The 13,559-nt window shown below is 39.5% G+C and overlaps 2 protein-coding genes across 2 annotated transcripts; both read left to right on the top strand. All coding sequences in view use genetic code 11, as the record gives it.

Annotated features, from left to right (window-relative positions):
* Window positions 1-2,451: 2,451 nt before the first annotated feature.
* Window positions 2,452-7,210, top strand: EGR_09434 (hypothetical protein; the record flags this gene model as incomplete). The annotated part of the gene is made up of 5 exons (XM_024498683.1): window positions 2,452-2,579; window positions 3,584-3,651; window positions 3,811-3,926; window positions 6,124-6,334; window positions 7,116-7,210. 5 exons carry the CDS (start codon window positions 2,452-2,454, stop codon window positions 7,208-7,210), a joined length of 618 nt encoding a protein of 205 aa, XP_024346917.1.
* A 3,095-nt stretch (window positions 7,211-10,305) lies between these two features.
* On the top strand, window positions 10,306-11,938 carry EGR_09433 (hypothetical protein; the record flags this gene model as incomplete). The annotated part of the gene is made up of 2 exons (XM_024498682.1): window positions 10,306-11,017; window positions 11,898-11,938. 2 exons carry the CDS (start codon window positions 10,306-10,308, stop codon window positions 11,936-11,938), a joined length of 753 nt encoding a protein of 250 aa, XP_024346916.1.
* Between the last annotated feature and the right edge of the window lie 1,621 nt (window positions 11,939-13,559).

Here is a 13,559-nt window from a genome sequence, read left to right as displayed (position 1 = left end):
ACTGTTACTTCAGTCATGCATAGTGCAATACCTGGCACTCCTCCAGCATTATATGTTTAACTAATAATCAAAACGGAAACGACTCTACAACTAAACGCACCCAACTAAGCACTACAATGACGGATCGTAACATAACACCTACTTCGCACTCCAAAATTCTGCCAAATGCCATGGTGAATCTCACTGCAACATCTTTCTATTTCAAATCAAAGCCCACCAGTCATGATATGGCGAAGTGCCAAATAAATCCACAATAACGGGAAAGATAAATGCTAGCACAAGAAGCAATAACTCTAAATGCACAAGAGTGACCCTTACGTAATATGGAACCCAAATATAGCACATTTCGTTTTCATGAGAAACCATGCAGAATGTGTGAGGAATTTTAAGTTTACTTTGCAGATGCTGCTTACGGAAATGACTACTGTGCAATAATTTTGCCCAAAATAATCAAACTTTACAAGTGGCTGTTAAAAAAACATCCAACATGAAGTTTATCAGGGTTTTTCTTACACTGGTATCCTCTGCTTTTGTTGCCGTCGACACAACTAGCAGTGCAGCAGATGATGCCGGTTCGCTTACGACCACTACATCAGCAGCAGTAACAATCGCAGAATCAGCAGGCGCTGGCACAATGGAATTCACAAGTAAGATTAATGCCTTCAAATGTGAAACTGATGCGAAGTCACCAGTCTAGAAGTGGAAGGTGCAACTCCCAAATTCATATCATTAAATTAAAAGGAGTTGCAATGACTCAAAATTGACTAGGGACTGAGATATCCGAATGCCAATAGGAGGTGGCAACTACATGTCCCACACAAGACTCCCTCAACCACACTATCTGCAAATGTGAAGGAACGACTTAACACTAGCAAGGACAACAAAAATCATAATAAGGCGCTAAGCTAGGAGTACATGCATAAGCAAAGCATGCTTACTAATAATGTACCCATTCCTCCTACGGCAACGTCCATCTCCCCGGTCTTTCGTCAGTTCACCACTCCCGTCCTCGTCAAGTACTAGTGCTTTACATGAGTTGTAATACTTCGTTACCTATTCTATGCCAAGCACATATTATTCGCTTCATTTATTTTTGACAAAACTTTCATTTCTTCGTTTTTACACACTTTACCCTCATGAGAATAACTCCTTTTCTACAGTAACAAGCTTGCCCTTTCCCGTAGCAGCGGTTATTTGTTGCAACGTTGACGCAAAGTGCAAGCTCTATTTCGGTAGGTATTTTTGCATCAATTATAAGTGCAAGCACAGTAGTGTTACTTGAACATTAGGCGTTGTGCATTTTTTCATTACATTTCATTAAATCCAATTTCCTCTGCTATTCGCGCAACGCAAAACTATCCAGGTTGTGTGGAGTTACACAAACTGTAGTACTTTAGATTCACATTTGATCAAGCAGCTGCGATTGAGTAGTTTATTATTTATACGGCAATTTACGTGCAAAAGTTTTACACGTTGATGGAGGAGTATTGTTAGGCTGACGCACACAGGCTTGCAGAGTCGGTCGCGGAATTGTATGTAGAGTAGGCCGGTTAAGGGTTACTTCCAGAGCAACTAAATTTGAAAATCTTTGATACATTATACTCTAAAAAAATTCTTCCTCAAACGCAGTTTTGCAAGAGAAATTATTCAGCTAATGTGCCGACGGCGCCTTGGGAAGAAGAAAGTTATAATGGGATGCCCGAAGTCATGGTGCATTAACGTCTAATTACAAGTAATCTTCTTAAATGCTTTCGTGCCATTTGTATAAATGAATGAGTTAGGTTATTAACTGGTCACTTCGAGCTACTTCTTCCCAGGCTACTTCCTTTAGCAGATGTGCTGCTACATCGTAATTACCATCAAAAATACTAAGCAGCAGAAAAGTTTAACGCGGCTTATAAATGACTCATTGAAATGACTTCCGGTAGCGCTAAGTGGCTAGGAAAATGAACTCGTGTACACGCTTTATCAAAAAATGAATGGTTTTCTTCCCAATGTGAAACATTCTTAAGCATCGGTCAAACTTAACGGACATTTTTAGTTGCATTGCTTTAGAAACTACAACCCGGTTTAAAGGTCGTGGATTAATGGCCTGAGACTGCGCGGTGAATTATGTGTGTCTTCAAAATGCAAAATGAATATAAGAGTCAGAAACATTTGCTTTTATATTAAATAATGCATTTTATCTGTCAGAGCTTCAGGGTCATGTGCAAGCAAAGTGCGACATATATTAATTTCTTCCCCGTTCAAGGTCTGGCTGGATCTAGATTCCGTTTACATAACTCAAGTTGTTGAACTATGGAAACATTTCGACTGACTCAGGTGTGACGTTTCCTTTACACAAATTCATGCAAATGTCTTATTTTATTCAGTTAAAATCAGAGAATAGCGCTATTAAAGTTCTAACTTAGGGAAGCATTAAGGCACTTCCTTAATTTGCTGCTTCTACGAATGGCTACAAAACAGGCGGTGATAACTTCTGATTTCAATCGTTTCGGTGGCGCTGAGAGGGCGAGTAGTGCACAGAAATGTCTTTCTAACTGCAAAGCATGGGCAGTTTTCCAAAAATTTAAGCGTAGGTGAAGGCAGTGATATGCCTTATTTAACTTTACCTTTTGCCACAAATGCTCCTTCTTGGCTACAACTATGGCATAATGGTGTGGCACATTCAGCTTCCGACGCAGATAAAGTGGAATGCAATTTGACATCCGATGATTATACGACCATGAAAATTGCATGCATCGTTACCAGCTGCTAAACAAATGTTTGCTTTCATGCCTTATTTCTTTCATTCTTACGTTAAAGTGAACATTTCATCTAGTGCTTCCAAATGGCATCATCAATTGTGAGATTATGAAGCCAATCGAGGAAATGCATTGAGTTATACGGATGTAAAATTTTACAACCAACTTTCACCATACTGATTGCTAAAGTAATAGTTTGGTTTGTCCGTGGAACTTCTACAAACAGGATAAGGACTATAACATTAAAAAGCAAAGCCACTACTTCTGACTTAAATAAGGGAAGCTAACTATTCGTTCCTTTACATGAATAACAAACTTTCGCAGAATTACCTTAACGAAAACGGCGTTCCTTCATGTCAAACTCGACTTCATTTTCTTTTAGGGCGTTCACGAATGTGATAATGCAAGACAATCCTGACACATTTTACGGTTTGCCGCGTTTGTAAAAATTTGCAAATGCACGAGATGAGTGGTTTGAAGAACTGCCTATTCACGCGGAAGGGCCACCTAAAGGCAGCATTTTCGAGTCAAAACTGTTGCATACTGATAGAAATGATAAATCGGGGACCCTCTTTTAGCTAAACGCTAGCGAAGAATCGGCCTATATAGGGAACTTTTATTTTCATATGCATAGAATAAGGAATTGGGTTTCAACACACATTTTAAATACATAATTTAATGTGAGAAAAGCCAACAATTGAGTTATCTACTTTGCACATCTCAAAAATATCAGACACCCTTTTACACAACAAAGTAAACCATGGACTACTTCAGTCAAACGAACCACACGACTTAGCATTTGATTGGGAATTTACAAATTCTAGGCTAAGACGTTAAAGAATTGAATTTGCATTTACAACACTGAAGCCAGTGACTACGAAAGCCACTTCGATTTTTTGCGTCTTAAGTAAGAAGACATTGTGCCAAGGATGTCAGTACCAAATTTCAACCTGAATTTTAACAAACCCATGAACCTTATTTTAAAGGCTGGATTCAAAATAGCAATTACAATAGGAAGGGTGTAGATTCTTTTGGAAAAAAGCAACCAAATAACTTATTTGTCCAGGCAATTTTTACCTTGTCCTGAATTCCCTTAAAAGGCTTATCGAAACAGTTTCTGATTATGCAGCTGTTTTCAGTCAGAATTGCAGAAAATTAGGTTCACTCCTTTTGCTTGCTACTGTAATTAAATTTACATAACAGAAATGTAAGGATATCGTGCAGAGCATTAAAAAATGCCTCGATTAGCCTACAAAGCGACCAGCCAGACTTGTGGCAAGGCAATGAATTGACTGCATTCCAGTAGAGATTTGATATATTAAGTAATGCGCAGGGGCGGGTATATTAACTGCCTTTGGTGCATTATCTTAAAAACAACTTAATAAATCAGTCAGGGCTATTCGCAGTTTAGTAAATTTCGACAAAGTGGGCAGACACTTTGCAAAGATAGGTTTTGAAAAGATGCCCATCATGAATAAGTAATTCCAAGAAAGTCATCCATACCTCTCGGCCGATGTTAATGTGTTGTCCAGATGCTGAAAAAGCTTTTGCAATTGTGTTCAGGAATCCGAATTCCAGCTAACCCTTTAAAGCGCATTCTTCTACTTTGTTTAATCTAAAATACGACCCAGCGTTTTTCCACAACTTACATAATAAAAAGTTGGCGCAGTATTTCTACCCATTTACTCTACTTCATTTTTGTTATATTTATTGTCTAACCTGCACTAACACACGAAGCGCTTGGAGAAGTTGTTATCCTTTATAAATCATTATAGGGGTTGAGGTGAATAGTACCCATGCCTGTGTGCTGCTCAAGTTTGCTCACTCATAAAATCAACATTTGTTGCACGCTCTTAAATATCTAGCGTCAGAAAGCCATAAAAATTGGAACAAAGTAAAGTCAATCAATAAAATAATATTTTGTACTAGAATTATGGACGACAAATCTATCCATAGATATTCCTGGCTTCCATTAGCCTTCCCCATCAATTCGTTTAAATCCCGTGTTGTGTTCCATCACCCTCATTCAGAATTTTTCTGATATTATACTGTGTTTTGTTTGTAGGAAGCCTTTACAAATGTCATTCCATAATGATCCATTATGAATATCATGGGGAAAAAATATGTGACTCGGATCCCTACTGTATTGGAAACGCATGAGGCAGGGCAGACAAACTGAGTAATTAATACCATTTGTTGACAAAGGTGCAGTTGACTAATTCCGTTTTGACCCAAGTTTGCAGTGCAAATCTGCTTAAAATGATATCTGTTGCGAAATATGTGCTGAAGAAATCGCCGACCTGAACAGGTTGATTGTGTGCCAAGTCCTCAATGCACCAGATGTCGCAGTGGCGTCATGCTATCAACTCAAAACAGTGAAAAATTCAACGCTACTTATATTAGGGCACTTCAGTGAAATGAGAGGCCTCTTATGAGTTCCACAAATTTGTAACGCCCACTCTTCATATGCATCAAATTTCACTACTCCTGCAAGCTTGAGTGCCGTTTGCGAATCCTAACTCACACATAATCGCATCTGCGTAGAATATTCACGACAGTTGTAAATGGTTGTAAATCACTTTCCCTCTCTACACAACATTTAGCTTCGCATGATGCATGGCGATTCTCACTGCAATGTGTAGAGTTATGGGACCTTGAAAACCACCCATTTGATGAATATTTCTAAAGTCGTTGCTGACTCCAATCATTCAAGCGGGTAGCATACCTCAGATAGTACTGTATTAACTTTAAACGTTGATAAGGAAGCGTCAAACTAAGGGGAGAAGCATTTTTGAGTTGTGTCTGCCTTCAGATAAGCCTAAATTTAACATTCGTCAGGCTAATTCTTAATGAAAATTTGCAAATGATGAGCATGCACTCAAATTCATGCATCTGACATTAAGTGGATTGACATTCAGTGGTTCGCTCTCAGGTATCGCAAATTACGCACACAGAGCTTATGTGTGCCATTACAATTTTCTTTCTCCATCATCATACTAGAGGGTTCGTGCTGGTTATCAATTAGGTGGATGCTATGTGATTTTAGCTGTGGTTCTAGGGGTATTCTTTATTTGTTCGCATCCGAGTAAGCATGGTGGTTCTTAGAGTAAAGTGGGCGTGAAGTATGAGCTGCGATTGGTGTCGGTCGTCAATAATTCAAAGGGAATTATTTAAGCGTCCTCTTTGATGGTATCACCCCGTGCTGACAACGCCGAAAGTACTGAAATGATCATAAAAATAAGGGAGTCTATTCGCACCTGATGCTATTGCCGTGAAGACCACCACTTTAATATACATTAAATTGCTGCTGTGCTGCGAATGCAACCCTCTTGTGCAATCCGGTGTATGGCCATCCAAATATCATCCATCGTGTTTGCAGTGCTATTCATCTATCATGGTTTATCAAAATAGAGGGATAACAACAGGTCAAAATGGGCCGTCTAATTGTTTAACCTTGCCATTGGTTTTCAATTCATATTGGGGATCAGTTGAACATACTTTATATTGGAATCAGCGAGAACGATTGGTCACGCCGCCTCTCCAACCTTCACATCCACATGCAGGTGTACTGATGGCACGCCAAAGTCCAAGTTAGAATGGATCTGCATGGAACCCTCTTAAAACCTACTTATGTGGAAGTGGAATTTCTCTTGGAGAGCATTAATCAAGGCTGCTGTCCATTTGTAGGCGCGGTGTCGAAAGTGAATTTTAAAGAAGGAAGAACGTGACACTGGTTGAATAGTGTTGAAGTTTACGTGGGTTTTCGCACTAGACTACGCAACGTCTTTATAAATATCCGCATGCATGGGCACCTAGTAACATGTTCATCATAAGCAAGCCTTATTCCTTATTTCGTCTGGACAGGTAAAGATAATAAGGGTCAGTTTAAAACCACGCTTTACATACTTCAATTCTTGCGCCACATTTGCATACAACTAGTACCTATTTAGTGGCACCTGTCTCCACTAAAACCCCCAGATAATTTAGCCTAACGCTACTTGGCGGCACTTAGTGGATGATACTTATCAACCATCTGGGGTGGCATCTCTCCTGTCCTTGCACAACTTATTTCAACTTATTTTGACCCACGTCTGTATATTGCTCTTATCAAACATCCCGAAACGAAAATACCCAGTACTATCTATTAATGTTATGAAAAATTTTCAATCTCGCTCATGTGGACATCTAAAACTCAACCTAGCTGCTCATTATGAGATAAAAACAAGTTGATAAATCATTGCGCAGACAAGTCAGAGTAAATTTACATTACTATGCTCTGGGTGACGTCTTATAAAGGCATTGAAAAATGGTATAATTTGAAAGTCAGTGGCGTGACATAAACTAAACAATTCATTTAATTTAAGCTAGTAGTTAAAAATTTATATTTTGGCATTGAATTTGGAAATCCTACTAATAGTTTAATTTACCTTAGACGGGCAGTCTTTTTCAATAAACCGTTCACTTGAATGAGCTATTAATGTTGAATAGGCTTACCTCAAATGCGGAAATTATATTCGTCAGAATTTCTGTAAAGGCCATCAGTCGGGATTGCCACCGTCTTTGATTAAGTGGCTTGTCTTAGTGTGAGGCCTCCTAATGATATGCTTAAAGGCCCCCAACCAAATAGTAATGAAGCAGTTTGAGATTCTTTCAGTACAGAAAGAGTTGTCTTAGCAGCTATGGTGGGAAGTGTATTTCAAGACAATGTTTTGTTTAGCGAAATATCCTTTTAGGGCTCCTCAATACGATTTCAACTTTTGAATTGTGACCTACATTATCAGCTACATAAGATATGCAAATAAAGAAGCCAATCAGCGATCAGTGCATTCGATTACAATTGATGCTTAATGCTGAAAAGACGAGTGAGAAATCTGAAATACGATGTAATCTTGATCTAAATGCCAGAAAATCATCATTGATATTGGGTAGAGAGGGCATCGTGGAAGTGTTTGATGCATTGTCGGATGGTTTTGACGCTACTGCTGCCTTTGTTGCAGCAACTGTTTTGATATGGACAATGGTAGTTTTTACATCTGTTTTAGCAGATAGTGAAGTAAAATTACTATTCAGATTTAAATTTATTTTAAAAATTGGCGATTGCTCTTGTTTTGAAGATTAATCTGATGTGTGCTTTTACGACAGATTAATCACAGAGCTTGTCAATTAACTACTGCCCACTGGATGGTGAACAATACACTCCAGAGCTGCTCACGCAGCTACACCGTCAGTCAGGCGGGGTGATAAGAACTAAGAATTGACTATTGTCACTTCCCTAATGAATAGAGGGAGCAATACCAAAGTTAGTTCTATCAATTGAGCAGCTGATATGTGAATTTGGAAATTGCAAACAATGCATGGTCTAGCGGAGCGGGCAAAACAGTGAGTAGCATTGTGATTTTGAAGACATCCGCAATGACGTGACGAGATATTGGTAAAAAGGGAGTGCTCTCGTGATCCACTTCAAAGCGAAAGCACGATTGTCAGGACCTGATGTCAAACCATAAATAAGAACAAAACCGTAAACTCTCCCCACTTGAGGCGCAGAGAGGCTCAGTCAGACTTCAGTCCGCTTTGTCACTCACCTCTGTTTAGTTTATTCCAGTTTCTCTAGTGTGAAGGAACTGGAGGCTAATGCGGCTGATCTCCTCATCATGCAGAAGTGATTTTGATCGATGTAAATGCATTTATTTCGTACCTTCGTGGTAGCCGAAATGAAATGAGAAAGACTAAAGTGACTGTTGGCAGAGCTCAGCAGAGATTGTGCGGTAGACTGGAAAATCAGACAATGTTTACGCAGGGTATGTTCGCGCAAGATAACCTCTCCTACTTGTTCAAATACTTCAATGGGTAGGGTGGATTTTACTTTCCCATTCACTTTCAAAACTATCGGTGACTTACTAGGTGAAGGCGGTCTCTAGCACCAATTCACATTTACTCGCCCCTTTTTAATCCACTCGATCAGCAGTAAGGTTTCTTTTTTAATGCTACTTTGCCCTAGCATTAACGTGTTACGTGCGTGAGCCATCTCTTTAAAACGGTAAAATAACACTGGATCACAGGATTGAAAACACTCGATTTATTGCGCATTTCCATTTCTGGTTACATTATTCCCCTCCTTGGTAGTCAATAATGAGTACTTGGCGTAAATCGCATATCTTCACTGTAGCCATGCAAACGAAGCATTATTGAATCGAGTGCTCATCTGTCTGATGTAACTTCTTCAATGAACCGGCCTTTGTTTTAAAACGCAGAGGATAAGTCTTTTTTCGCATGCGGTTTTAATAGTCCAGACAAGGTGCGCATCGAACACAGTCCGCTGGCAGCATCATAATCAATGGACAAAGTATCACCTTTGCAGCATACACTTTTGGATGAAATAGCAAGATGCCTAATTTCTTAATATAAATTCTGCGTCTAGTTCTGTGGGCATTATGACAAATTCTTAGACTCTCTTCGTGTGCACTATGGGGAACTTTTGTGTGAAAGCTCCCAAATTGACGAGAGTGCCGTTATTGTGGATCAGCTAGGAGGTACTCAATTCAGTTTTGACAGTTCTAAAGCAATGTTGACTAAGAAGGCTGGCAATTCATCAAGTCCCTCCTAATCTAATTTGCTCTTCGCAATCGGCATCACCCTCTTCACTTGAGTACCTATAAATGTGAAGTGGCTATTGATAATTGCACCTATCATTCATCAGCAATCCTTCTGATCCAGCATTTCTAACGGACCCGTGGTTAATTTGTAAGGTTTTCTGCATTGCTCACAGTCCACCCTCCATGTTGACATTCGGTATTTCTGCTTACATTCAATAGTTTCATGAGTTGGTGTAGTTGGCAATACTACAGCAAATGATTTTTTGTTCCAGCATCATAAGGGTAGATTATGAATGGTCTTGAATTAATAGCATACGGCAGTTAGCTGCTTTATATGGGCAGAACCTCAGATTGTCCATGCAATATGTACAATACGCCTGCTAGTGCACCACTTCTATGCATGGGAATGCACACCTGTGAATGAAGGCACAAAGGCGTTGGTTGCTGCATTCGTTGAATAACACTCTCACCTAGCAAGTATGGGGTAGAAAGAATTCAGTTCCCGTTGATTTCTTCCTTGAGGCAATGCAGCATGCTCTGAATTGGACCAAAGTTGCCTTAACCCATAGACCACTACGCTGGGCATGAAGTTATGGTGGAAACAAAACAGAGGAATGCAGTTATTACTGGGCCACTCATTTTACAGCTGATGAAGTCAATGGTGTTGGCAAACTGGCTCAGCGTTCTCTTCTTCCTCGTTGTAGATGCCGCGTATTAGCACCAAAACTGTCTCAGTCTTTCCAACCGCGCTTCTACTGATTTTGATTACCTTATATTATTTTCGAGTTACGTACTCTATTCGGGTGTTTAAGCCTCCTGCTTCCAACCACCAATACATCGTAATGCCTGAAAGTGGGCCGAAGTCAAACGACCTTTTCGACCTAGACTCGATTCCGTGGCCAAATACAAAGCGACCAAATGTTAGCAATAATGTGATGGTTGCAAATTTGGCACCATTTGACGTAAAAATGAGCCCTGGCCAATACGCCACCTTGGAAAAGCTCATTAGTCAATTTGAACAAGTCATGGTTTCTTTGAAACTACAGGATCAGTGGTTCCACGGTGCCGGCTCCCTGCTTGGCTCACTTCAACATCATGACCTCATTCCCTGGGACAACGATGCCGATGTGTGTGCTCATCTTCGCTATCGGCAACGAATTCAACAGGCCCTCAAAAATCTTTGGCCTAAATTTGGAACGTATGCACAACCCTCTAGAGACAAGCTCTTTTTCAAGCCAATGGATAAAAATGCCACAACTGACTTAAACACTATCGGCAGTCATGCTTTTAACCATATGCCTGGTGCTTGGCCATTTATTGATATCTGTTACTATAGGGAGATTGATTCAGCAATGGGAGAAGAGTTCCTTCAAAGCTACCGTAAATTCAGCCTAGGACACATCTATCCTCTTACCTACAGACCCTTTGGCAAACACTGGTATCCGGCACCACGAAGACCCATCAGTTTTCTCAAAACTTTCTATTCAACAAATAAACAGTATTACTCATCTCATTCTTATTCCCATGCCCTCGAGAAGGTCATCGTTGCCAAATATATGGACTGCGGAAGACTGGCGGAAAGGTATGCATTTGTTCACCGCTGTCCCATTCCTGAGGAGGAGAGAGGTAACACACCCTTGGGATTCTGCGATGAGCACTTGGTTGATGGCAGTGGACGAAGTGTGCACAAAATACGGACAGTTCTTGACCCAGAAGAAATGACTATACCCTTGTTCACAGTCAGACATGAATTGTTCAAATGTCCTCGAGAAATATTGTGTAAAGCCATTTACTAAAACGAAAATGAATTAAAGTTATTCTTACATTTGAATTTCAGTAGGTTTCTTCGTTATTATTTTGGAAAAATCACTTGCCTTCTTTTACTCCAGTGAATTCTTCCTCATGCAGCTGATGGCAAATTAGACTTATATTGCATCAATTCGAATGAGTGCAAACGATAGTAATTGTATTTACTGCAACCCCTTACGCGAAGACACGCAAACCTGGTGCTTCTGTGATAGGTTGGACTGCTAAATCTAGGCTGCGAAAATCGGAGGCACTTAATGGCAATAACATTTCAGCTGAGCGGTTCGTGCGCAATAGACGGTGCCGATTCTGCCTCCAATACGTCACACAATCAGAGAGCGCCGTTGCTGTCTATTTAAACTAGCTTTGGTGGAATTTTGATCTCTGTCAAGTAAGGTAATTGAATTGTCTGCAACCCGAGGATTACCTTATAGCCACGTTTTCAGACTTTGCATTGGGAATGCTGGTGTGAGCACAGAAAATTCGCTATCCTTAATGTTAAGTTGTGTTGTGGAATACTTTGAAAGGTAAACTAGATCGCTGCTTAGCCCTCTATTCAGATTTTTTTTTGAAATAAATAGCCCATTTGCACAAGATATCGAAAAGACTATAACGTCAGAACCAAAACTGATAGGAGTGCAGTTAGGGGCATTGCCATGAACAGGTCTCGGATTGCTCAAACCGTTTTTTCTATTTTTCCAGATAGGCCACCAAAAAAGGCAAACTTCCACGTGGTTCTTTGTTTTAAATGCAGGCACTCGTTCAACGCTGCCCTGTTCCAAGATCTGGGAGTAGGTAGGTCTGCAATTCTATGCTAGACATGCACAAAGTACTAAATCTGCTAAATTCGGCTGAAATTGGATCGCCATGCTTCACTGCAAAGCACGGCTCCTTTTCTTGTCTACTGATGCACTTTTGTAGTTTGCTGTGTCAGTCCTTTTCTAAACACAATTTCATTACAAATAAATGCTTACCTGTCTTATTATTGAAGTTGTCGGAAACATGCTCCCGCTAAGGAAGGTAGATAAGGCACAGTTGTGCATTTATTTATCCATTATTTTTCCAAAACGCCCACTTTTGTTAAGGAAAACGAGTTCATATTTATTAGAACGACTATTGTGCGCATTCACTTTCCAACTAGGAGTCCAGAAGTCTATCTTAATGAGATGATTCAAATTTACTATTAGCTGTGAACATACGTACATTTGTCTGGTATTCTTGCCAATTTTATTAAACTGGATCATGCTTACTCGTGCATCCATGCATATTTTGATGAATTTTGCAAATATAGCACACATCTATTTTCTCGTCTGCGTATTCTTGCAGGAATTTTATTTATTTGAATAATGTCTACGCGTTTTTTACATATTTGCCAATTTTGTGCACACTTATGCAACCATTCATCTATATTCGATTAATGTTTGCACATTCAGCAAAACATTTCTAATGAATGTTTATAATTTAATATATTCGAATGTATATCAATGCTTCAATCCCTTTTCTTGCACGTTTTCATAGTTTTGGAACTTATCCCTACTTCTATTCGCATAGTTTTATCAAATGTACTTATTCGATTTATATCTCTACATTCTTACATCCGTTCCTGATAGATTTTAACAGTTCCAATTATTTTTACAAGTCCGCCTGTATCTGCCGTCCAATGTCAATCATCCTACATATGTATTTATGGATTTATCATTTTTTTGCAAAGCATTTGTAATTCGCACAATCACATAATTCATGCATTCATGCATTTATGCCTATACATGGAAATGTTTTTCTGCTAACTTACTGCAAAATACATGTGTATGATTTCAACAACTAACAGAAAATCTAACTGACTGAATCTGTATTTGCCCATTTCAAACTGCCTATAAGCGTGAGATGTATCAAATACTTACTCATTTTCGATTAGCATTGAAGAACTTGGCATCTTCTAAGCAATAGTTTCTTCCACCAAGATACAAACCAGTGAATGCTTCGCTCAAAAGCAGCGTACTGGCAACTCTCGTAGCAAAGTGCGTGGAGTAAATCGTTATTAGCTAAGTGAAACTCGTTATTAATAAATAGATGGGTGAATGGGCAAATCGTACTAAGCTGTAGCACAATTTTTCATTTGTAAAAATATCCTCCCTACCTATCTGTAATTGTCGTAAGCACCGTAGCCAGCACTTTTCCCCAGTGGGAATCGAAGTAGGTTGAAATCACCTCAATGGCATTGACATAAGCATAGTTTGTTTCGAAATTTTGGTATTAAGCATTTAGAGCTGTTTATCTTAACCATAATGCCGTCAAAAGCACCATTTGATTTGGGCCTAGGCATTCTGCCTTTCCTCTTTACATTGCATGCTTTCTATGTCTGGCCCCACCGAAGAAGTTGAAATATCTAGTATATACATCCACTCCTAATCAAAAC

Source organism: Echinococcus granulosus (genome assembly GCF_000524195.1).
Source record: "Echinococcus granulosus chromosome Unknown EG_S00147, whole genome shotgun sequence".
NCBI lineage: Eukaryota > Metazoa > Platyhelminthes > Cestoda > Cyclophyllidea > Taeniidae > Echinococcus > Echinococcus granulosus.
Note: the sequence above shows the minus strand (reverse complement) of the source record. Positions and strands in the feature narration are given on the sequence as shown.